The sequence below is a fragment of the Callorhinus ursinus genome, unplaced genomic scaffold (assembly GCF_003265705.2).
Source record: "Callorhinus ursinus isolate GAN/ISIS: 27379988/994484 unplaced genomic scaffold, GSC_fseal_2.0 scaffold13, whole genome shotgun sequence".
NCBI classification, from domain to species: Eukaryota; Metazoa; Chordata; class Mammalia; order Carnivora; family Otariidae; genus Callorhinus; species Callorhinus ursinus.
The window spans coordinates 38,746,615-38,771,932 of record NW_027397075.1 but is presented as its reverse complement, the minus strand read 5'-3'; the positions used below and the strand labels follow the sequence as shown (position 1 = coordinate 38,771,932).

At 36.8% G+C, this 25,318-nt stretch overlaps 1 protein-coding gene across 1 annotated transcript in view; it reads left to right on the top strand.

Moving 5' to 3' along the window:
• HMCN1 (hemicentin 1) overlaps nucleotides 1–25,318 on the top strand; it is a 489,046-nt gene that overhangs the window by 221,030 nt on the left and 242,698 nt on the right. Inside the window, exons 11-12 of the mRNA XM_025877925.2 lie at nucleotides 3,117–3,392; nucleotides 25,138–25,279. Of these exons, the coding sequence (XP_025733710.1) occupies nucleotides 3,117–3,392; nucleotides 25,138–25,279 (418 nt within the window). The remainder of the gene's footprint in view (nucleotides 1–3,116; nucleotides 3,393–25,137; nucleotides 25,280–25,318) is intronic.

The window sequence follows — 25,318 nt, the reverse complement described above, 5'->3', positions numbered from 1 at the left end:
ATTAATTTACTGAATTTCTTTATTAACACAATGCCCCTCCCCCAATGCACACACATAGAGTACTATAATTTTAGGTTTAAGTAAAATACCAAGGATAAAGAAGACTTGTCAGGGGCATGTCAGTGACAGGGAGTCTTAAATTATAATTATAGGATATTGTTTTAGGATAGGATAAGACTTGGAAATAATCTTGCACCACCTCATCATTTTGTAGGTAAAGAAACTGAAGCCCAGAGCAGGCAAGTGACCCATTATGCTTACAAGGATTGGGAGTGAGACGATCTCTGCACTCTCTTCCAGCAGTCTTTACCTGATGCCACAAGACCTGTACTTGTCATTCTTCTTTCAGTTTTGAGGCTTTGAGATTCCATCGCTGGTTCCCTTATTCTAGCCTCAGTTGTTCTTTCACTTAGGAAGAGCTAACTTCCAGCACCAGGCTAGGTATTCCATTATCTTGGCCTCCCTCATCATTTCCTCCAACCTCGGCAAGTTTATTTATGCATGAATAAATATTTCCATGTGTATAATATTTATCTCTAGTTATTTATGCAGCAATGATATTGTATGTTATTTCAAATCTTACCGGTTATGTTATTAGAAAGTTGGCATTTTACATATTTGAATTTATGTCTGCAGAGGGAATAGACTCTGAGGCAGGGTTTGTATACAAGAGGGTTACTGGGGAATTTTCTAGGAAAAAGCACCTATAAGGGAGTAACATAAGTGGAAGAAGTTAAATTGTTGTGTAGTCACTACTAGGACCTTAGCTGATCCCACAGGGAATTCCAGAGCTGTCATGGCCCTGAATTGAGGCAAGAGAGCTGGTCCTTTGCTTCCTCATGAAGTGGTCACTGGATGTGGGCTACCCTGGACAGGGGCTCTTACCCTGAGCAGGTTAACACCCTTGGCTATTAGCTTTATGTAGCCAACAAGCATAGCAGCTAGAGAAATGAGTGCCTTGGTCCTTAAGAGGGATCTAGGCATGTGCCCAGTATTCCCTACATACCTAATTGAGATTTCCCATTTTCTAAAAATCTCAAAAAAATACCTAGTCTAGTTGAAGAAGTTTGTTTCAAAAGAACAAAGAAAAGAAAGCCATACAAAATGTCATATGGCCCTCAGAAAATCTTGATAAGATGTGAACACAAGCATGTACTATCACTTTCAGGTCTTTGGTGGTCTATGCCATCTTGTATATTAGAGTCATAAAACATTAGAACTAAAAAGGGTCTTTAAGATAACCTCATTTAATTGGGTGCCTGGGTGGCTCAGTTAGTTAAGCATCCAACTTTTGATTTTGGCTTAGGTCATGATCTCAGGGTTGTGAGACTAAGCCCCTCATCGAGCCCTGAATTGGGCTCTGCACTGGGTGTGGAACCTGTTTAGGATTTTCTCTCTGCCCCATCCCCCACCCTGGCTCTCTCTTTCCCTCTGAAAAAAAAAAAAGATACCTAAGTTAATCGTCGACTTCTCTAAGGTCACACACCTAGGGATAGAACTAGGCAGCGTAGAGTTGCCAGATTCAGCAAATAAAAACATAGAATGCCCAGTTAAATTTGAATTTCATATAAGTGTGTCTGAAATAATTTCATGAGACATATGTATACTGAAATATTATTTGATGCTTCTCTGAAATTCAACTTTAACAAAGCACCTTGTATTTTCTGTCAAGCCTAGCCAGACTCCAGAAATTTCTAACTTTGTCATGTACTCTTTCTACTTGATTCACTAGCCATTTTTATAAGAGATTTTAAAAAACAAAGTAAAATGATAAAATTTTGTTTTTTAAATAATTTAAAATAGCATCTATTCGTCTAAAAATGTTTGGAAAACTAGGATAAATATAAAGAAAAATATGGAAAATATACACATTTCTATCCCTTGGAGATTACCACTATGGTTTTGGCATATTGCTTCCAGGTTTTCTCTAGGCTTATGATTCATCTGCACTTACAAATGGTTTTGAATAAAGGAGAATAAAATTTGATCTTGAATATCTGATACTCTTTCGTATTTAAACTAAAACAGGCACATGGGTTTCTAGCTAGCATAACTCACCACAGTTTTTATTGCTGTACTATTGCTGAATAATGGCTTGCTACAGAAGATCATTTCAAAGCACTCGGGCAGAGTATACTTTAGAGGAGCATTTGTATTTATTCTCAAATTAACTAGAGTAATATGTGATTCTCTCTAGAATGCTGGCTAAATATTTAACAAGTAAGTGGCTTTTAACCACATCTGAAACGTGCATGCATTACTCAATACCTTTTGTGGGCATGGCTTTATATGTACAATTTTCTTAAAGGTCTATGCCTACTCTTAACTTAACCTTCTTAAATCAAAGCATTCCTCATGCCTCTGGGGAATATTTGTCATACACTGCTCTTGTACTGTGTCTTAATGAGATTGTAACTCCTTAAAACTGATACTATCATACTTAGTATACTATTGTCTACCATACTTTGTGTCCTCTTTTCTTTTAAACACTAAATAAGTATTTTTAAATTAAAAAAATCCATAATTGCTACTTTTTTCAAAACTCAAATAAAAATTTGCTTCACTCCACAATCCTAAATTAGTCTAATCCTATCCTTTTGCCATGCCTTTTTGATTCTCACATCTATAATTTATAAATTTAGACTTGTGTATGCTTTGGTATATAAACAAGCACTACTATTTTTTTTTTTTTACATTGAGGATTAAAGGAACTAAAAACACATTCTTTGCATGGTGTCTTCAGGTTACAAGTACTCTGTGCTATAATTCACTTTTACGGTAAGATGTTTTAAAATTTAATTTAAAATTTAAAATTTAAATTAGAGAGCATTCAAATCTTCAATTAAAGACATACATTTAAAACTACAGAGTTTGGCAAATGTGATAAAAATTAGATGGATTTTTTTTTTTTAGAATATGCACTACTTTGTAAGAATCTTTTAATTAAATGATAATTTTCTTTGGGTCATAGACATATGTATTAATGAATAAGTTCTCTTGTGCTGCATCTTCCCTACAAGATTTTCAATACATACTCATTAAATATTTAAACCACATCGGTAAGTGAGCAAAATGGCTGTTAGGTCTCTTGATTTGAATATTTTCATTTTACACAGAGCCCCCTCCAGTCATCCAAGTGCCTGATAATGTTACAGTCACTCCTGGAGAAAGAGCAGTTTTGACATGTCTCGTCATCAGTGCAGTGGATTACAATCTAACCTGGCAGAGGAATGACCGAGATGCCAGACAGGCAGACCCAGCAAGAATGAGGATCTTGGCTAACCTGTCTCTGGAGCTAAGGAGTGTGAAGTTCAACGATGCTGGGGAGTATCACTGTGTGGTTTCCAATGAAGGAGGATCATCAGCTGCTTCAGTTTTCCTCACAGTGCAAGGTATGTGCATATGGTAACTTCAGAGTTATGATGTCTTCCTCTCTTCTTTCTTTGAACTTTATTCCCTTAAATTGGCTATCTGAGAATGAGAGTATCTACCCAAACAATTACTGTTTTGAATGATAAAGGCCTTATGGATCTTAAGTAGTCTAAAGCTGACTAAACTGGAAACTAAAACATCACTAACAAATAGGTGGCTTTTTAAGATAAACACAGCTAGTCCTTTTAAGAGACTTTTATTTTGAGACTATAAATAGAAATTGTTTCTGGGGGTGCCTGGGTGGCTCAGATGGTTAAGCGTCTGCCTTCGGCTCAGGTCATGATCCCAGGGTCCTGGGATCGAGTCCCGCATCGGGCTCCCTGCTCCTTGGGAGCCTGCTTCTCCCTCTGCCTCTCTCTCTCGCTCTGTCTCTCATGAATAAATAAATAAAAAGTTTAAAAAAATAATAATAAAAAAAGAAATTGTTTCTGGGTGATTTAATAGTTTTAAATTCTCCAGTCTATCATGTGGATTTTTTAAAAATTCTAATTGTTTTTTTTATTTTATTATGTTATGTTAATCACCATACATTACATCATTAGTTTTTGGTGTAGTGTTCCATGATTCATTGTTTGTGTATAACACCCAGTGCTCCATGCAGAACGTGCCCTCTTTAATACCCATCACCAGGCTAACCCATCCCCCCACCGCCCTCCCCTCTAGAACCCTCAGTTTGTTTTAATAATTTGTTTAAAAAATTCTTCCCAATTTGAGTATTATATTATTTCCAATGTAACTAATTTACTTTTACTTATTTATTTGCTTAAATATCTTACTTATTTATTTTAGAGAGAGGGTGCCAGCAAGTGGGGGGAGGAGCAAAGGGAGAGAGAATCTTAAGCAGTCTCCTCACTGAGCACAGAACCTGATGCAAGACTCAATTTCACAACCCTGAGATCATGACCCAAGGCAAAATCAAGAGTGGGACGCTTAACTGACTGAGTCACTCAGGCGCCCCCTACTTTTATTTTTTTTAATTAAAGTTTAAGATGTTTTTCATCTTGGTGAAATTTTATTAAATTTTAGCAGGGTTGTTTTTATCTTTTTTATCTTATACACAAAAGTGCTTACTGACACTAAACTAATGGTAACCCAATCTTCAATTATGTCTTTATAGACTATGTCTAGATAGCCGCAAACAGTATGTTAACAATGTGGTTTACTGGCTACAAGTATATATATTCTTCAGGATGATTAAATGAAGATCAGAAAGTGTTCCAGAGTATCTCTTTCAGTAGAATCACATTTGGCTCCTAAATGTCTATAGACCAGCTGAGAGCCTTAATGTAATGAACAAATTACTCTTGGCAGTTTTAAGCTCTTAAGCTGAAAGATTCAGTTGCTGCCTCAACAGAATATTTCATTTCAAATCCTTGATGTGGGAGACTGATTGCATCAGGATTGTGTCTGGCTATTTGGTTATGGTATTAGAAACAATTTTATAACATGCCTGAAGTAACACTCTCAGATGATTTTTTAACAAGGTTATCTAACAGAATGAACATTGCATCTCAATGCTAGTGCTGAGATTGTTATTAATGGCAGAAAAGTGAAACTACCATGAGAATTAACAAAATGGTTGACATCTGATTCTAGTTTTCTCACTGGTAGTTGAGATATGTTCTGTAATCCGAACGTGTGTCTTTTGTTAGTTGATCTGGTGAATCCTCTAGGGAGACATTGCTTTTGTAAATGGCTAACTGCATTTCCACATGGTAAACTGCCTAGATAATTAGAGTCTATCCAGGTGGTAACTTGAGTTACCAGAATTTTGAGACTGTTTTTACAGATAGAATAAAATGCTAATGGACTTGTGATATTTGATCTTGGTTCTTTACTTGAAGTCCCTTAGAATGGGATTGTAAAATAAAATCAGAGTCTTCCTAGTTTCCCCAGGTTAACTTTTCAGTGCGTTTGTATTGAATTTAGTCAATTAGAGCAGTGATTCTCAAACTCTCAAACTTTTCCTGGATAAGGAATTATCCAAGGAACTTATTTTTTTAAAAAAGCAGATTTCCAATCCCATATCTAGAGATTCTGATTCCCCAGGCCTGTTGTTCTGGCCTAAGAATCTGCATTTACAAAAGACCTCTCGGGTAGTTTCATGGATAACATTTTTTTTTCTTCATACACTGCTATGTTTTTATCCCAAAATAGTAAGACAAATAGGATATGGACAAAATAATGACAATGTAGACTGGCCTAGGGGTTTGAAGGAGAACATTAAACTCCCTAGAATTTTGCTAGCATCCCAAAGAACAGAAGCTCCAGGGGTACCACTTTGAATTTCTGGATCATTTCTGAATTGGCCCCTCTACCTCATTTGGAAAATCCTGTGAGGATGGACTGAAAATATATATAGCTGTTTGATTAACCCAGTATGGAGCTATTTTAATGCATTTCCCCTCTTGAACAGAGAGATTGCATGCTCCGAAATAAAAGGAAAGCCCTGTTTATTCAGAGGTGGAGCAGGGAGAGACCTAAAAAATCTCCAGAAAGCCTTCAGCACTGTAACTAAATGTTAATGTTTAAAGATATACCTATATTTCAGGAAACCATTGGTAGTGCCACACGAAAGCTCATTCTAGTTTTATTTATTTATTTTTTTAAAAATTTTTATTTGTTTGTTTATTTTTTATTATTATGTTATGTTAATCACCCTACATTACATTAGTTTTGATGTAGTGTTCCATGATTCATTGTTTGTGCATAACACCCAGTGCTCCACACAGAACGTGCCCTCCTTAATACCCATCACCAGGCTAACCCATCCCCCCACCCCCTCCCCTCTAGAACCCTCAGTTTGTTTCTCAGAGTCCCTCATCTCTCGTGGTTCGTCTCCCCCTCCGATTTCCCCCCTTCATTCTTCGCCCCCTGCTATCTTCTTCTTCTTTTTTTTTTTTAACATATAATGTATTATTTGTTTCAGAGGTACAGGTCTGTGACTCAACAGTCTTACACAATTCACAGAGCTCACCATAGCATATACCCTTCTCAATGTCTATCACCCAGCCAACCCATCCCTCCCGCCCCCCAGCACTCCAGCAACCCTCAGTTTGTTTCCTGAGATTAAGAATTCCTCATATCAGTGAGGTCATATGATACATGTCTTTCTCTGATTGACTTATTTTGCTCAGCATAATACCCTCCAGTTCCATCCATGTCGTTGCAAATGGCAAGATTTCATTCCTTTTGATGGCTTCATAATATTCCATTGTCTATATACCACATCTTCTTTATAATGGATAACATTTTATGAAATAGCATTTGAATCTATTCTACAGAATGAACCCTATGATTTAGAAAGGTATATCTTTAAAAGAAGCCCTTGACTCTTTTCTTTCTGGCAAAATAGAGTCATTATTAGCCAATGATTTAAATAAGTGCTGAGGTAAGATATTTTTATGTATTTTGTGTATTCACAAAACATAAATACAAAAGACATACAATATTACCTGATTACTGGCTAGTATGTATCATCTCAAGTGGTATAAATCTGTTTAGAGTTGTTATTTTATGGCCTGTCTAGTTGGTCTTGAGTTTGAGGGATGAAATGTGCTGAAAAAGGATATTTTAAAAATCTAACAAAACTATAGACTAGTATTAATGACACTTGTTTAATAAGAAATGAGAGCTCTAGCTAACTGTAGCCATCTGAATGCATTATTTTCCTATTGAATGTACTATTGCAAAGCTATGGATATTTGATGAAATAAACTGTTGTACCCAGGGTTATAATTTATAAGAATAAAAGATGCTTGTCAATCAACTTCTGACATTGGATCTAAAATTATAAATTAATTTCATTTATATGCAGTAAAATGTTTTTAGAAGCAGAAATAGAAAACAATTTCAGAAAACATAAAGGTATAATAGTTACTTGCTTTGAATACATACTTTACGAATAATTTTCTTGCTTATATGGGAATCAATAGCTTAATTCATAGCCTCATTTACATTTCTTTACCTCCACATGTCTGTTCGGAAACTGCTGCTATCGGGAATAATCTTAAGAGTTACACATACATACTTTACAAAGTTTGGGTAGTAGTTTTAAAAAAAATAATAAAATAAAATATAACTAGCAAGAATATTTTGGTTTTAAATAGCATATCTGTAGCTGCTGCAACCTCTCCTCATCTAACAGTAAAATATCAATAAAGACCTCAAAAAGACAAAACTGAAGAATACCAAAACCCACTGGCAATGGATAGTAGCAAAAATTCTGGGAGGAATTTTATAGCTATTACGTATAAAGATTTTTATTTATATATATATATGTATATATAGTGTAAATATGTATATGTGATGTTCATGTTTTAAGGTCAGTGGAATGAAAATCTCAACCAATGGTCCATCCTTTTTATGTTCACATGAAAGCTGGGAGGATGTATCTTTGTCCTTCTCTTTCATACTTTGCTCCAAAAAGAAAATATTACAGCCATAATCCTGTCTCCTCACACATATTAATAGCGATAACCATCCAGTAAGGAAAATGTAGGACAAGAAGTAGACAGGCTAATTGAACAAAATAATTAAAATAAAATAAAATAAAATGTAAATACAGAGAGAGAGAGAGAGGAAAAAAAGTAGACAGGTAAGCTGGGACCCACGTAGAGAATTGTAACTTGGATATATGTTTCTCTCCAAATGAAAATATTTGGAAACAGGAGAGACATTGATAGGGGTGTCAACTAGGGATTTTAGAGAGCTGGTAGCAGAGGGGAGCATCCCAATCTCAGCCCGAAGAGCATCATAGATGAGAATTGTGCAAGGAGCTATGCACATCAGACTAACTCAGCTGCAGAGCTGCAAAGGCAGTTCAGCTAGAACAGAAGTAGCCAAATAATCAAGCTAGGTCTATCCAAACACTTTGTTGATAGACACTGGGTCTGGATTTGATGTCACCTAATTTGAGGATGAATAAACAGAAAATTATCAAAACAAAACAAAACAACAGGAAAAAAAAATAAAGCATTGGACCTAAGAAAAAGATACTGGGGAACAAAATAAGGGGGAATAGCCTTAGAAGAAATGGTTGCTTCTGAAGGCAGTTTATTCTGAAGACAAAAAAAATGTTTAGTGTCACCAATGTCTTTCTAAAAGACCTATCCTCCTTTCAGCAGGAGTATATATTGATAAAGGAGGAACTGGCTGAGGTGATAGGACAACTACAGGTGTGATGGAATAAGAAAGGATTTGTTATTAAAATGGTATAATATAATGCAAATTTGAATTAGAGGCACTAAAAAGCAGGATTTATATTACATAAAAATAAAATCAGGGATGTGGTACATAAATTTGAGAAGTTCTTTCAGAACGTTGAGGAAAAGAATTAAGAGTGAATAATATATATATATATATATTTTAAGCAGAAATAAAAACCAGAGACAGGAACTTGGAACTTCAAGATTTCTAGGTATATGGCATATGTATGTATATAACAAAGACAAGTGAAACAAAAGAAATAGAAAAAGATACAGTGGAAGAAAATTATCCTAGGGAGGAAAACAAAAATAGTCCTGGGTGAGCAAATCAAGCAAGGTCAATGAAGAGAGAACTTCATCTAGACACATCCTGGCTGCAATTTCAAATTATTAGTATAAGAGAAAAAACTCCACAAGCATATGTTCAGACTAAACCAATATGTTGTAAGCTGAGGGATAAAATTAGACTGGTGTCAGACTTCTCAGATATGTTAAAGGCTAGAACATAATTGCAATGAATATTTGTCGTATTTTGGTTCTTAGGGTCTGAATGTGTCCTCTAATTTAGGAAGAAATTCTCTATTTTCTTAGTGGGAAGCAGAAAGGCAGATGAAATCAGATAATTCCTTTCCCCATCCTAGAATCAGCCATTCCAATGCTCCCAGTGGGACTTTAACTCTTGCTTAGACCACGGGCACTTAAAAGCCTTCAATTTTGGCAGTATCATGAAATTTTGAGCACAGCAGTAGCAGAAGCAAGTGTCCTACTGGCCCTTTTCCATCATTCTTATTTCCCTTAGTGACATTAGACTCATTATCAATTTACCAGAAGAGCCTTGAGAAGAAACACTGGTCCTAGAAACTATGGCTGTTTGAATCAGTCACATAATGAGTATGAGAGAATGTGACCGGGTTGATGCGCTTCTTTCATTATGAGAATTCCTCACTGTGGAGATAATGGTATAATTAGACACAGGAAATTCTTTGGAAAGGGGATTCCCTCAAGCGGGGTTTACAAGACTCAGAAGTCCAGCTAGTCAAACATATAAACAAACAAATTGAAGCCACCCACAGTTAAGCCAGGAAGGGGGGAAAAAACCAATTAGATTGATATAGACGAAAATGTGAATATGAGATTGACCACTGCTTGTTTGGAGGCAATGGAATTATAAATGACCTACTTACTTCCTTTTTTCTGTACTTAAAAAAAGGTATTTAATAGGAATATATTATTTTAAAACTTTGTGTAAATAGGATTTAAAAATTTTTGAGAGTGCTCACATTACTTTTATTGGGAGTTTGAATTATGTATGGGTAATGTATTTTCTTTCTTTGCTAAATTTTCCCTAAATTTTCTTTATCACTTTTATATTTAAAATATTAAGATATAATAAGAAAGTTAATATGAGTATAAAAATAAAGAATAATTAAAATAAATTAAGAAACAATGCCTCTCAAAGTGTCATGTTAGGACTTCTATCAATATGAAAATTCATATTTGAAAGCTTAAGGGTCTGGAATTTTATAGAACTATATTACAGAATAAGCTGTTTTAAATCCTTTCTGAAGCAGGGGCACCTGGGTGGCTCAGTGGGTTAAGCATCTGACTCGATTTCAGCTCAGGTCATGATCTCAGGATCGTGAGATCAAGCCCCGTGTCAGGCTTGGGGCTGGGTGTGGAGTCTGTCTCTCTCCCTCTGTCTGCTGCCCCCGCCCCCCTGTGCACGCACACACACTCTCTCTCTCTCTCAAAAATAAAATAAAATAATCCTTCCTGAAGCAAAGTGAGGTCAAGCAAAAAGAATAAATGCAGAATTTCAGTTAATAATTACATTAGGTTTCCTATACTGAATAGTCCAGTAAAAGAGCCATGATGATCTCTTCAGTTTTTCCCTTTGCAAGATTTTCACAGAAGTAAATTGTGATTTATAGAAGTCTGTATCTATGTTGGAATAATGAAAACTGCTTTTTATTAGCTCATCTCTTTTCCTAAACGTTTTGATACATTGGAGTCTTGCTAGTCAAGCTTTTTGTTTTTGAAAGTTGACCTGAGACATGTATATGTCTGTTTTAAATACTAGTGCCATCTTTGTGTATTTCATTTAGATAGATGAAACCATCTACTTAAAATGAAAACCCCCAAATCATTACTTGTTGTCAAAAGTGAATTGTATTCATTGCCTTGGTTGTTTGATGTCCCAGTATGAATCAGCACAAATGAACAAAATGCTTTGTTAAAATACTGCCTTCTAGGGCTCCTGGGTGGCTCAGTTGGTTAAGCATCTGGCTTCAGCTCAGGTCATGATCCCAGGGTCCTGGGCTCCCTGCTCAGCAGGGAGTCTGCTTCTCCCTCTGCCGCTGCGCCTCTCCCTGCTCATGCACTCTCTCTCTCTCTCTCTGTCAAATAAATAAATAAAATACTGCCTTCTGTAAATGGATCTAATAAGGAGTGAGTTGGAGGCCTTTAGATTTGATGAAGAATAATCTAGTGAAGTTTTGCCTCAAGTATTCACTGCAGTGGTATCCAAGGAATGTGCAGTTTTCCATAGAAATATTTGCTTTCCTACTTCTTCCTATGATGACTGTAAATTTTATGAAAAGTTTCATGTTTACTTACTTTATCTGATGAATGTATTCTAATGACTCCGTGGTTAGGGGCCAACTTCTGTTATAACGCAACCCAATTCTACTCAATAAAATATATAGATCTTCCTTGACTTATGATGGGGTTATGTGACCCCTACTGGCTTGCTCTAGGTTACAAAGCCAGCAAGAGACACAGCCCAGATCTGTGTCTTTCCATTGTTCTGCATTGTATTCAGAAATGCCTATGCATGCTATTAGCAGGCTTCAGGTGCAAGTGTAAAAAGATTAAATAAAGGGTTCTTGGTATGGATAGAAAAGTGAGAGTACTGATTTTTTTTTTTAATAAGAAAGTTTCAAATGTCTGTAGGTTTCTGTGGCATGGGTTAAAAATCTCTGGAAATCTCAGCATTGTGTGTAACGATGATTTAGAGAAATCACTGCTCGATTTTAATTCCCTAGCCCTCCCTTCTTACTCCCTCCTTCTCTGGTGCTTTATAGAGTAGACCAGGTAGATCACAACAGTTTGGTAAATCCTTTGACCTAAGTTCTGGTAGAGTAGCTGTTAAGGAGCAGTCTAGAGGAGAGAGAGAACAATAAATAGGCTCCAAAAGAAGCACACAGAGAAAATATGAGATGACTAGATAATAAGCTCCATGAAGGCAAGACCCAACTTTCTTTAGTTTTGTTTCTTTGGTGCCTGACACAATATTTAGCACATAGTATTGCATGCATGCCTATCTATGGGAAGTTTGAATGACAAGTAGAGTATTTAGGCAGGACAACTTTGGCCAAGTCTGAAAAATATTTATGTAATAGCACATACTAAGAAATTATTTGATTTATTTTTTTTAAAGATTTTTTTTTATTTATTTGACAGAGAGAGACACAGCGAGAGAGGGAATACAACCAGGGGGAGTGGGAGAGGGAGCAGGCTTCCCGCGGAGCACGGTGCCCCGGAATTATTTGATTTAAATTCCCCTGAACATTGTTTAATGTTTGAGTTATTATTTTATGAGTTAATTATCCAATTAAAAAATAAGTTCTGTTTCTACAGATTAGATTTTTAATACAGGGAAAATGTAGTAACTTGCTATTTTTTAGGTGTGAGGAAAGGGCTATGATATTTGACTATTATGAATAAAAGTTGAATTAGCTCTTAGTCCTTAACTACTTCATCTGCAGAAAGGTTTAGCTTAGGAGCATTTGGTTGAGAGTGCAGAACTGATGAATAATCACTATGATGCTGGAATCTTCATTTATGCTACATCTTACAGCACTATCTATGTAATACTGCTTAGCCACAGGTATACTTTTCCCCATAATAATGAAACAAATACTGAAACACATGAAATGCCTTGACTAAACAGGTCTACCAAGTGTCCGGGCTGGTGTCTTGTTTGTTCATTTGTTTATACTTTTATTCATTCATTCATGTATTCACCAAAACTTTAAGTGTCAGATATTGTGCTCCTTGCTGAGGATATAAATGAGAATAAAATAGCATCCTTCCCTCAATAAGTTTATAATATCAGAAAGGAAATAAGTAGATTAAATGAATAAATATTTATAACACAGAGTGGTAAGAACTTCACCAGGGTACTACACCCAGGAGCATTTAATTCTGTGTCAGTGATGAGTAGATGTTGAGGAGGGCTTCACACAGGAGATGGTGCCTTTTTTCCCCCCAAGTCAAATAAGAATGGCCTTCCTCTCTTATTTGGAAATTCTGTGATTTTAGAAAATTATTATAAAGAGATCCCAGTAAAGAAAAGGTAATGCTAGTCATCATTTAATTGAAGATTTTTTAAGTAAGAAAGAATAAGATTTTTAAAATTCTGTCATTCTTATCAATCTTGTCTACTGTCTTAATCTGTTTTGGCTAATCACCCAACGAAGCTCCTGAATTCATGAATTTTTGTTATTGTTATGGAAGGAAAAAATATTGTATGGAAACAATGTTAATGTGTAAATAATTTTATACTAGGAATTACTTCAAACGGATATCAAGGCAGCAAACATTTGCTACATATTCTTACATCTTATATTGGGAAAATAAAAATTATAATTTTTAGGAAATCTTCATGCATATTTGCCAGTAGTATTTTCTCGCTAAAATAGAATTCAACCTAAATTTATCATTGTCTATGTCTGACATTATTGCCGTTCTTTTATTAACTGAATTTCCTAAGCATATTGGTTTGTAGGTGTGGGGTTTTTTACAAATCCAGCATATAACTCTCAAGATTTAGTCCTTGCCTGTGTGTTTTATTGCCAATGCACCACCTACTGGTAAATCAATGAATAAATGACCTCTCAGATTTAACAGAACTTCTGTCTAGTCCAGCACTGTCTAGTGCTTCTACAACGATAGAAGTGTTGTATATCAGTGCTGTTCCATGTGTATGTGGCACTTGAGCACTTGAAATATGGCTAATGCTCCTAAAGGAACTTGTTTTGAAATTTGATCTAGTTTTAGGCAATTTAAATTTTAATTGAAATAGACATGTGGAGGGCGCCTGGGTGGCTCAGTCGGTTAAGTGTCCAACTCTTGATTTTGGCTTAGATCATGATCTCAGGGTCATGTGGAGCCTGCTTAAAATTCTCTCACTCCCACTCTCTCTGCCCCACCCCTCCCTCTCTAAAAAAAATAAAGTAAAAATAAAAATAAGTAGACATATGGCTAGTGGCTACTTTATTGGACAGCACAACTCTAGTTTTTTCCAGAGAAAAAAGAAAAGCAGAAATATCAAGAGCAGAAGTCTTAGGAAACTTATTGCTGCTGCCATGTAGATTAACCACTATCATAATTCATTGGGATTATTGCCATTCAGGAATAATTCTGCTTTGGAAAAGTTGTAGCCAGTTCTTCATATTTCCACTGATGAGATATCATTTGGAAATATGCGTTTGATTCCAAATCTTTGGGATTTCAGTGGCCTATGCCTCTTTCTCCAGGCAGTTGATCTCTGTTTTTGTTGTTTTTGTTTGGTTGATTGGTTGACTTTTAGTTTTCATCCATTGCTCTTTGGAAGGAATCCCTGACCATTTTTATGTGAGCTTTCTAGTAGGCATGGAAAAGCTTTAAAAATGTTAAAATGTATTCCATTAACATTTCCACTCATTGAAAATTAAGGAAAAGTTAAATGAGCAAACACATCTGTCTATTGTAAATCATTCTTAGTGAAATTCTGTTAATCTCTTTGGGCAAGCCTCATGTTTAACAGTTGGTTACCACCAGAACTAGCTGGGGTCACCTCCCTAATCAGAAACGGAAGTAATGCATTTTCAAACAATGTCAGTATGTTTTAAATACACTGATTGAACTAAATCACTAGGTACACATCTTTTGGGATAGGACATGGCTACTAATTACAATTCTCAGCAGGCTCAATGATAGTCATTATGTAACTTTTTGACGTTAGCTTTTTCTACAGTAAACACAGATATTTAGAAGAGTCGGAGATCCTGTAAAATATGTTTTACAGTCTGCACAATTCAATAGAAATTAGGTTTGGTAATTAAAGACTAATTCTTTCCCAATTTCTCATGTAGCATTGCTTGATGTCAGATCATTCAATATCTTATCCACAATGACAAAAAAAAAGTATTGGGAACAGTTGTAAACCTGTTCTGTTATGTTTTAAAAAATATGAATCAATTAAGTGGTTGGGCTGAATGTAGGTTTTTAACTATCCCCAAAACAAGGATATTTACTTAGATTTTATTGTAAGAACTGAAGTAAAAAAAAGAAACTTAATACTAAAAACTACTTACTGGAGTATCTTCTCATCAGGGTCTTAGTTCCTCGTTACACGAAATTATCACGAGGAACATTTAGAAGCTTGGGAATCTTCCATCACAGGGATCAATTGACAGCCCTGAAATACTTTTTTTTTTTTCCAAAATGTAATTCAATGCCTTTTTAAACAACAACAATTGGCAATTGGTTGCTCCACTAGGTAACTTTTGGACACATACCCTTTTGGGGGAGGCTAAGAAAAGCTTCTAAAACTTTTTAACCCTATTTCTTTTGGACACTGAAAGTTACTGAGCTAAAAATCCTTTCTTGCCTGAGTCTGTTAATCTAATTGCTTTCTGGGGTAGTGAAAGCACTAGACCAGGAGTCAGGGTATTGGGATCTGTTTTAAGGGATCATGCCTGACCTCTTTCTCTCTTTCACCCTTTGCCCTCCTTCCCCCAGACCACACAAACACAGTGTACCCATTTTTAAAATTGAATTTCAAATGCCCTTTTTATTTATGGACATATTGGGACACATTTTCTATGGGAGGATGCTAGAATCAGTGGATGCTTGGGAATGCTGATTGGGATCAGTGTGAATGGGCTAATGTGAAATTTAGAGTTCAGATGGAATTATCCTAGGTATAGTGATATGTTTAGGCCTCTGTACCTTCCACTTTCCCTATACATGGTTAGTTCAGTCTTCCCTGTTTTTAAATTGCTCCCTCTCTTACTTCCAGTGGTAACACCCTCACCCATCTCAAATGTCACATGCCTAAACTATTAAAATCCTCATTTTGTGGACTTCCTTCCTTTCAGTTTTGTTCCCTCACTTTAATCCATAGTATAACCAGGCAGACTTTCCCTAAATATTGCTTTAAATGTCCATGCATTCAGAACCTTTGTGTTGTTTCCTAATTACCCCAGAATAAAATTTACAAACCTCAGCCCTCCACAAACTGACTCCTACATAATACTTTTAACACTTTATCTTCAACATTTATCCCTCATAAAACACTGTAGGGTGCAAAAAAAATGTTTCCTTTCAATATATGGATACTATTTAAGGGAATTAGATATTCATATGTCTTTTCCTTTATTCCTGTTTCTTTAATCTGGGTAACTAATATTTGAACTTGTTATTAAGGATTCATCTCTAATTATGAATTGAAAGTAGAGGAACTTTCAGATTTATTACTTCCTGCCATAAAATATTACTGATGCTGCCAGATTTTATATGTCAGAGCAGTATCAGGCAGATAATTTTTGGAGTCTGTGTATGAGTTTTTGAATTTTCTTGGTATTGAATTTCTCCAAAGGATGGCTAGGTACTACTCTTGTCTCATCTTCAGTCTCCAGAACTGATTTTCTGGTGGCCACTGAATGTTTCCTCTGCCAGGCTCCATGTCTATTATACTTTCAGTGGATTCCTGTTTTCTACTGCTTTGGCCCCAGCCTCTGTTCTGTTACTTCCCTCTTTCCATGGTTCGCCCAATTCCACTTCCCATTGCTTGAGTCACAGAGGCATCCCAACTAGTTTCAAATTATATCATTCTCATTCTGGTTCTATGACCTAGCTCACAGAGCTGTTTTGACTTTAATGTTTCCTATCTAAATCCTACCTGTGATGTGAATTTCCTCTCATAAACCACCTTCTTTCTCCCATCCAAGTAGTAATGAGGCCTGACCCTACTTTGCTTCTGAGATCAGATGAGATCAGGTGTGTTCAGGGTGATCTGGCCATAGACTAAATCACCTTTCTGAATATTGGTTGGTCTCTTTGTTCTGGTTTCTGTAGAACTTTTTTTTTTTTTAATGCCACACAGTTTTGCACTTAATCACCGTCAATTCCATGTGTCTAGTTTTTCCCCAGTATTATTACTGAGGTACTTCTTGACTCCCCCTTTTTATCCATAGTATCTTGCACAAAGGGAAAAACACAATTGCACCTGATAGGTGTCTGTTCCTTAATTGCTAAATGGACCTCAAAGGAATAATAACACTACAGGGAAGATTTGGGTCACTAACCTTATGTTTCATGTTTCCATGTTAATTTCAATGGCTTATTTGGGTCACATCAATAATTTTATTTATTTATTTATTTTTTGAGAGAGAGAGAGCAAGAGTGAACACGGCAAGGGAGGGGCAAAAGGAGAGGAAGAGAGAGAATCCTAAGCAGGCTCCATGCTCTGCGCTGAGCTGGACGTGGGGCTTAATCCCCACGATTAAGGATCCCAGGATCCCCCTTGAGATCCTGACCTGAGCCGAAATCAAGAGTTGGATGCTTAACCAACTGAGCCACCCAGATGCCCCAACAATTTTAGATTTCATTATATAAGTACTTTCTTTTCCAGTTGTAACACCTGCCAGCATATTACTGCTTACATTTAAAACCATGTTTTATAACAGTCTGAGAATTATGAAAAATTTATAGAGTTTTTTTTAAGTATTGTTTAGTTTACCCTATTTAAAGATTATATCATGGGTGAGTTTGGCAAAATTTTTTGGCACAGTCTAAAGCAATATATCAATTTTAAGTTGGCAGTGGCTGATAAATTTCCAAATTCTTGTACTAGCCAGGCTTAGGAGTAGAAGTTAGGACAAGTGGGGTGATATTTATTACACAGTATGAGTTTAAAGTTTTGTTTAAAACATACTATCTTCCTGTTTATCTGGGGACAAGAAACAAATCTATTGATTTTATTAGCTGCTCCTTTATGAGGAGGACTTTTAAAGCTGAAGATGAATATGAATGTCCTGGTTAAATATTTTAGCATATTCCATGTATAACTGACATTCTCTCTGCAATTTCATGCTGCCGCATGGAAATCAAAAGGCCAGACAAGGTTTCCTTTTCTTTGCCATGTTATGTCTGTATCAACATAAGAAGTATTAATTTGTTTTCTATGGTGTCAGGAAAGGGTGGATGTCTGTCACTAATTAGTTCACGTCACCAGGGAGAGTATTGCAGTAAAAAAGGAAATCTTTTTCAAGATGATTGATGAAGTTAAGTCTCTAATGACCAGAATTACTTCACTAAGTATGAAATTGATATTATCATAACCATATGCTCATTACATCATCATAACTACTTTTTAACAAGTGCCAGGTGACATAGGTATTAGCATGTTTTTTTTTAATCAGTCAAATGTGGAAAAACTAAATTTATCTATTTTTATTGAAATTTCTGATAAATTTTGAGTATCTAGAAACATCTCAAATTTCAGAAGAATCAAATAAGATATATTTAGTATTATTTATTAATAGGATGTGTAATCTAAATATGCAAGTATGAGAACTGTGATCAAGTTTCATTTGTAAATGCCTAGATAATACATATATAGCTAATCTGCAATAACCCTGTGAATTATCATCCCTATTAAGGTATAGACCAGACACCATCGATTATTTAACCATTTTAAGGCTTATTAAGTGCTTTCTCTGTAAAATGGCAGTGACACTTTCATAGAGCTTTTTGTGGGAAATAAATGATAGGTCTAGAGTTAGATACCTAGCATATAACAGGCACTCAATAATTTTACCTACCTTCCTATTTTAAGAACTAACTACCAGAAAGAGATTTAGTCCCTAATTGTACATAATTTGGTTTTGTATACAACATTCTTTGAGTTCTTTGTGGTTATAAAGTATCTGAAAATCTTAGGTACTCAATAAATGTTTGTTATGTGAAAGGATGAAAACACAAATTTGCCCGTGTACTCTAAATATACCAGTGGTGAAAAATATTTTAAATTTTTGCTTAGATAATTCAGAGCATTACCATTATCTGATTAATTTATTGATAATAATTAAATCATCCTGAAGAGCAAGTCCTATAGGTCTTTTTGAGAATGTCCTACCAGAGGCATAATAGCAACAAATCAGACCCAGCTGATGACTAACAGGAAATATGCCTGTGAGTATGAAGATGACATTTGCAAGATTTGCAAGAGTTAGGCAAGATTTTATCTTCTACAGTCTTTTTTTTTTTAAGATTTTATTTATTCATTTGAGAGAGAGAGAAAGAGAGAGCACGAGAGGGAAGAGGGTCAGAGGGAGAAGCAGACTCCCTGCTGAGCGGGGAGCCCGATGTGGGACTCGATCCCGGGACTCCAGAATCATGACCTGAGCCGAAGGCAGTCGCTTAACCAACTGAGCCACCCAGGCGCCCTATCTTCTACAGTCTTTGCAGACAGAGCAATGGCTGTTTTCATAGCCACTTAAAATTCATTTTGCCAGCCTTACCATTCATAGTGTGTTAAGACACCTAAATTTTAAAGTAGTGTTTATTTTTTATTTTTAGTATCATAATCTATATGTAACTCTTTAAATCATTGGTGAGAAATTATAAAAACTCACATATTTTGCTTTTGTTATGATTAAAATATAAAGAATGAATTAATGCCTTGATACTAATGGAGTGCCATGTTTCCATTGCTTTGGCTAATGAAAAGCAATTGTTATTTATGATTATGATGATGGTTGATGATGGTGGTGGTGATGGTAATAATGGTGATGGGTCATGGTGGTGAAATGAGATTAAAAACCAAATAAGAATGGATTACTTCTCCCCAAATCCTAAAATTTGCCTCTAGACTTTGATGGAGTTGAACTAAGGTTTTTAAACTTGTTCTTGCTCCATTAAAACCACTTTATCAAAACAAAAGGAGCTTTTTTTTCTAGGAAATTAAAAATTCTAACCCTTGAGATAATTATAGTGAGGTCTATTGCATCCTTATTTAACCTAATCAAGTGAAGCCCGAATCATTCTGACCATCTTTATTCAACTGTTATTTGGCAGAAATCTAATTTTGCTTCCATATTTGTTCATGTCCTTTCTGATTTTCTTACTGTCAGTGGAAATATTCTTTCCAGAACAATGGCAAATTTCTCACCTTCTGTGAGATGATGTCATCCCATCTGTGTGTATGTACACAGACTGATTTCATGACCCTGAGCAGCACCCTATATCCAGGCTTTATCTGAGAAATGACCTCTTAGCTCTCTGCATCCTGGTTAGAGTAACTGCCATTTATTTTTACATTGATACATAAACTACAGAGCCTACCAGTGGAATTATTGCTGGGCAAGATGCCAGGCCAATTCTGTCAGACTTCATTGGAAAGCACCATGTTTAGACAAAAAAATCCCAAGAACTGCTGAATCTTTGCAACAATCCTGGGTTAAAATGAACTAGACATAAGAAACATTTTATTTTCAGAAAGTGGGACTGAATAAATGTGGGTATTCAATAAATTCCAAAGAGAAAAAGTGTTCCTTTTTTCCTCATCCCCTGAAGATTATCTGCATACTCCCACAGCATGTGTAGTCCTCTGGCATTTCAGAATTGATGGACTCCAGATGCAATCACATATTGAACTGTTGGCCATGGCCAGTCTGCCCTTGACCCCCTGCATTTCTGTAGCCCTATGTTCACCAAGAAGAATCCATGGAATAATGAAACTATCAACCAAGTCCACAGGCAGGAAAAACCCTTTAAACATTAACTTCAAAGACAATCATAATTTGAAAAACACAATGTAAACAGGAAAAAAGGGGAGGTGATCATAAGCTGCTAGCAATTAGGCATTAATTAGTTTTGTTCAGTTGTGTAGCTGCCTGGTCCAGCAGTACCACTTGTATCTCCTTCAAATGTATTAGGATTCCTCAGACTAATTTTTCTTAGTGAAATTAAGCCACAATTTGGAGACTAACATAGTAAAGATATATAATAAATATATACAGAACTAACTAACTGAATTTCTGGATTTCATTTATATTAAAAACCCAGTTAGATGGAAAGTTGACACTATGTCTGTTTGGTTCATCATTGTATCCCTACAAGTTAGCACTGAGCCTGGAACATCATAATTGTGTAAGAACCACATTATTAAATTTACTTATTTTTGTTAATACTTATGACATCTATTTCAAACACTGTGGAAGTGAATTTATTTTCATTTATCTTTTTGAGTGGGGAATATTTACACTAGGAAAATTATTTCTTTGATAGTACTTTCTTTGAAGATTAATACTCTGTAGTAATCTAGATGTAAAATGTGGAATTGATAAGACCAGATATATCAACATTCCAGTTACCCCAGTGAATTTTTGTATCCTTTTGGACAATACCTTCCTGATTTAATATTTCATTTTCAAAAGTCTATTTTTTTTTTACCAAAGAAGTGAAATGCATGCAATAGGAACTTTGAATAATTGATATTTCCTGTTAAGTTGTGTTCTGTGAATCCATGGGCTGAGACAAATGATCAATATAGCAAGACCTTGAGTGGTGCCAGGATAAAAATTCTTAGAGCCAGGTTACAGTGTAGGAATGAACTGTATTCCATCAACAGTTTTAAGTGTCTATTATTTACAAGTCACTGTATAAAATGTAAGGGATGTTAAGTACTGTAGGAAGTAATGAATACGGAAAAATATGAAAGACATTGTTTTTACCTCAACAAATTTATAATCTAAGAAAGAAAGAAAGAGAAAGAGAGAAAAAAGAAAAAGGAAAAGAAAGAAAAAGAAAAGAAAAGAAAAGAAAGAGCAATTCAAACAAAGCAGGCAGCAGTCAGGACAAGTTGTGGCTCCAAACCTGTGTTCATTATATAGAAAGATGCAAAAGACCCTATCTAGAGACTTTTCTGGAAAACAGGTTTACACCGGAGTTCCAGCTTAGCAGACAGAAGCCAATGGTCAGCTGGTGGGAGCAAAATAGGAAGGGGTTACCTGGTAACCAGTGGAGCACAGAAACATGACATTGAGATCAAATTCATTTTATTCTCAAAGAGGAGTTACTTCCCCTGCTTTAAAATTCCTTTGGATCCAAAGAAAACCAAAGTTGGTGGCATCACAATTCCAGACTTCAAGCTGTATTACAAAGCTGAAATCATCAAGACAGTATGGTACTAGCACAAAAACAGACACATAGATCAATGGAACAGAATAGAGAACCCAGAAATGGACCCTCAACTCTATGGTCAATTAGTCTTTGACAAAGCAGGAAAGAATATCCAATGGAAAAAAGACAGTCTCTTCAACAAATGGTGTTGGGAAAATTGGACAGCCACATGCAGAAGAATGAAACTGGACCATCTTCTTACACCATATACAAAAATAGTCTTAAAATGGATGAAAGGTCTAAATGTGAGACAAGTCTTAAAATGGATGAAAGGTCTAAATGTGAGACAAGAATTCACCAAAATCCTAGAGGAGAACACAGGCAGCAACCTCTGTGAGGTTGAGAGCGGTGAGAACCACAGCTGCAGCAACTTCTTGCTAGACACGTCTCCAAAGGCAAGAGTAACAAAGGCAAAAATGAACTATTGGGACTTCATCAAGATAAAAAGCTTTTGCACAACAAAGGAAACAGTCGACAAAATCAAAAGACAGCTGACAGAATGGGAGAAGATATTTGCAAATGTCTTATCAGATAAAGGGTTAGTATCCAAACTCTATAAAGAACTTATCAAACTCAACACCCAAAGAACAAATAATCCAATCAAGAAATGGGCAGAAGACATGAACAGACATTTCTCCAAAGAAAACATCCAAATGGCCAACAGACACATGAAAAAATGCTCCATATTACTTGGCATCAGGGAAATCCAAATCAAAACCACAATGAGATACCATTGCACACCAGTCAGAATGGCTAAAATTAGCACGTCAAGAAATGACAGATGTTGGCGAGGATGCAGAGAAAGGGGAACCCTCCCACACTGTTGGTGGGAATGCAAGCTGGTACAGCCACTCTGGAAAACAGTATGGAGGTTCCTCAAAAAGTTGAAAATAGAGCTACCCTACGACCCAGCAATTTGCACTACTAGGTATTTACCCCAAAGATACAAATGTAGTGATCCAAAGGGGTACGTGCACCCCAATGTTTATAGCAGCAATGTCCACAATAGCCAAACTATAGAAAGAACCCAGATGTCCATAGATGGATGGATAAAGAAGATGTTTTATGTATGTGTATATACATATACATATATATATACACACACACACACAATGGAATATTACTTAGATAAAGTAGATGGATAAAGAAGATGTGACACACACACACACAATGGAATATTAGTCATCAAAAAATGAAATCTTGCCATTTGCAGTGAGGTGGATAGAACCAGAGAGTATGATGCTAAGTGAAGTAAGTCAATCAGAGAAAGACAATTATCGTATGATATCACTCATATGTGGAATTTAAGAAACAAAACAGAGGAGCTTAGGGGAAGGGAAGGAAAAATAAAACAAGATGAAATCAGAGAGAGAGACAAACCATAAGAGACTCTTAATCATGGGAAATAAACTGAGGGTTGCTGGAGGGGATTGGGGTGGGGGGAAGGGGTAACTGGGTGGGGGACATTAAGGAGGGCACAGGATGTAATGAGCACTGGGTGTTATATAAGACTGATGAATCACTGAACTCTACCTCTGAAGCTAATAATACATGATATGTAATTAATTGAATTTAAATTAAAAATAAATAAAAATAAAATGCTAAAAAAATAAATAAAATTCCTTTGGTTCCTTCCCTGTACTAATTGGGCTAGATCCCTGATAACAGTCATCTAAAGAGCTCTTTCTGGGCCAGAGTCCAGGGAGGGGGCTTGAGGCCAGCACAGTTGGGTCTACCAGGGTACTTCTGCAAGTCTGTGGTCCTAGTGCTGCCCTGGCCATGGAGCTCTTGCTGTGATTGACCACCATGCTGCTGCTCATATGGCTGAGCTGCATGGCCAAGTTCTAAGCTAATATCACCTTGTACTGAGTGCTCTGTTTCACTGTCTCCACTAAGACCTATTGTAGCAACACACTCAGATGGTGGAGAACATGAATATTGTCAGTTGTTTTGTCCAGTGCTTCAAGTACATATGGGGCCTTCACTTTGAGACAGAGGGCCACCAGAAGCTGGAAGTGAACCATCCTTGTGTCATCATTTCTAACCACCAGAGTGTCCTGAACATGATGGGCCTCTTTACAAGCGCTGTGTGTAGATCACCAAGCAGGAGTTCTCTTCATGGGGTCTGTAGACCTGATCATGTGTCTTGGGGACATCTTTATCAACTGGCAGTGCTCCAGGACAAACTGTGACTGCGATGTCTGACATGGGCCAGCACATGGTCAGCGAGAATCTCAAAATATGGATCTACCCTGAGGATTTGCAGAAGGACAGTTGGGACCTGCTACCTTTCAAGAAAGATGCTTTTACTTGGCAATTCAGGTCTAGGTGCCCATCATTTCTGTGGTGTACCCTACCTTCTTCTCTTTCTATGACCCCAAAAGGGAGTTTTTCCTCTCAGGAACATTCAAAGTGGAGATGGTGGATGCCATCACCACCAGTGGCCTCACTATGACTGATGTCCCCAGGCCATGAGGATCACCTTCTTCCACATGTCCAAGACACCCCAGGAGAATGGAGTTACTGCAAGGCCAGTCTAGTAACCAAGGCCATGGGGCAGAGCAGGACTGGGGGGCTGGATGGCTGGGAGGCAGGACCTGGCTAGAGAATGGACAGAGGAAACCCCTTCCCCCATTCCCCTGCCCCAGCTGCCAAATACCACTGTGTCTTGCTCCTGTAGCTCCCCTGGCTTTCATTCAGTCCCCTCCTGGCACTGGCCTCAGATCCAGTCCCCTGATGTCCCCCAGAGGAGAGTTAGCCAGACCCTTCCCAAGCCCTGAGCGCAGGGCCTCATCCACTCTCATGCATCCAGGTTCTGGAAGTAGGAGTAGGCCTGGGGCTCAGATGGGCTGACAGGGCTGATCTGAGCTGCAAGGTATCAGGGTAAATGGCCAGAAGTTAAGGCCCTCCACCCTGAACCTGCAGGGTAGAGGCAGGCTCCTGGGTCCTGGCCACAGCATGCATCAGGCTCTCAGGGAAAAGAGGGGCTCTGGAGGGACCGAGACTCCCAGTCTTGTGCAGCCTGGGCCATAAGGAACAGGGGAGCAGAGTCTGCAACTCCTGTCAGCTTTGGGGAAGAAATCTCCTGAGCCGTACTGCAACTTGGTTGTTTTTATAAACAAATTCCTGGAAGTACAAAATAAAATAAAATAATAATAAAATAAAATAATGGTGTGGCGAGAAGCCTACAAATCTGCTAATGCAGAAAGCTCCTAACATCAAGGTAAGTTGCCGCTTCACTATATATGTTTCTTTCTGTTTGCAGAACCACCCAAAGTCACTGTGATGCCCAAGAATCAGTCATTCACAGGAGGATATGAGGTCTCCATCAGGTGTTCTGCAACAGGTTATCCCAAACCAAAGATCACCTGGACCATTAATGATATGTTTATCATGGGTTCACACAGGTACTGGGTTTGTATCATGTTCTTTGTTTTTACTGAGTG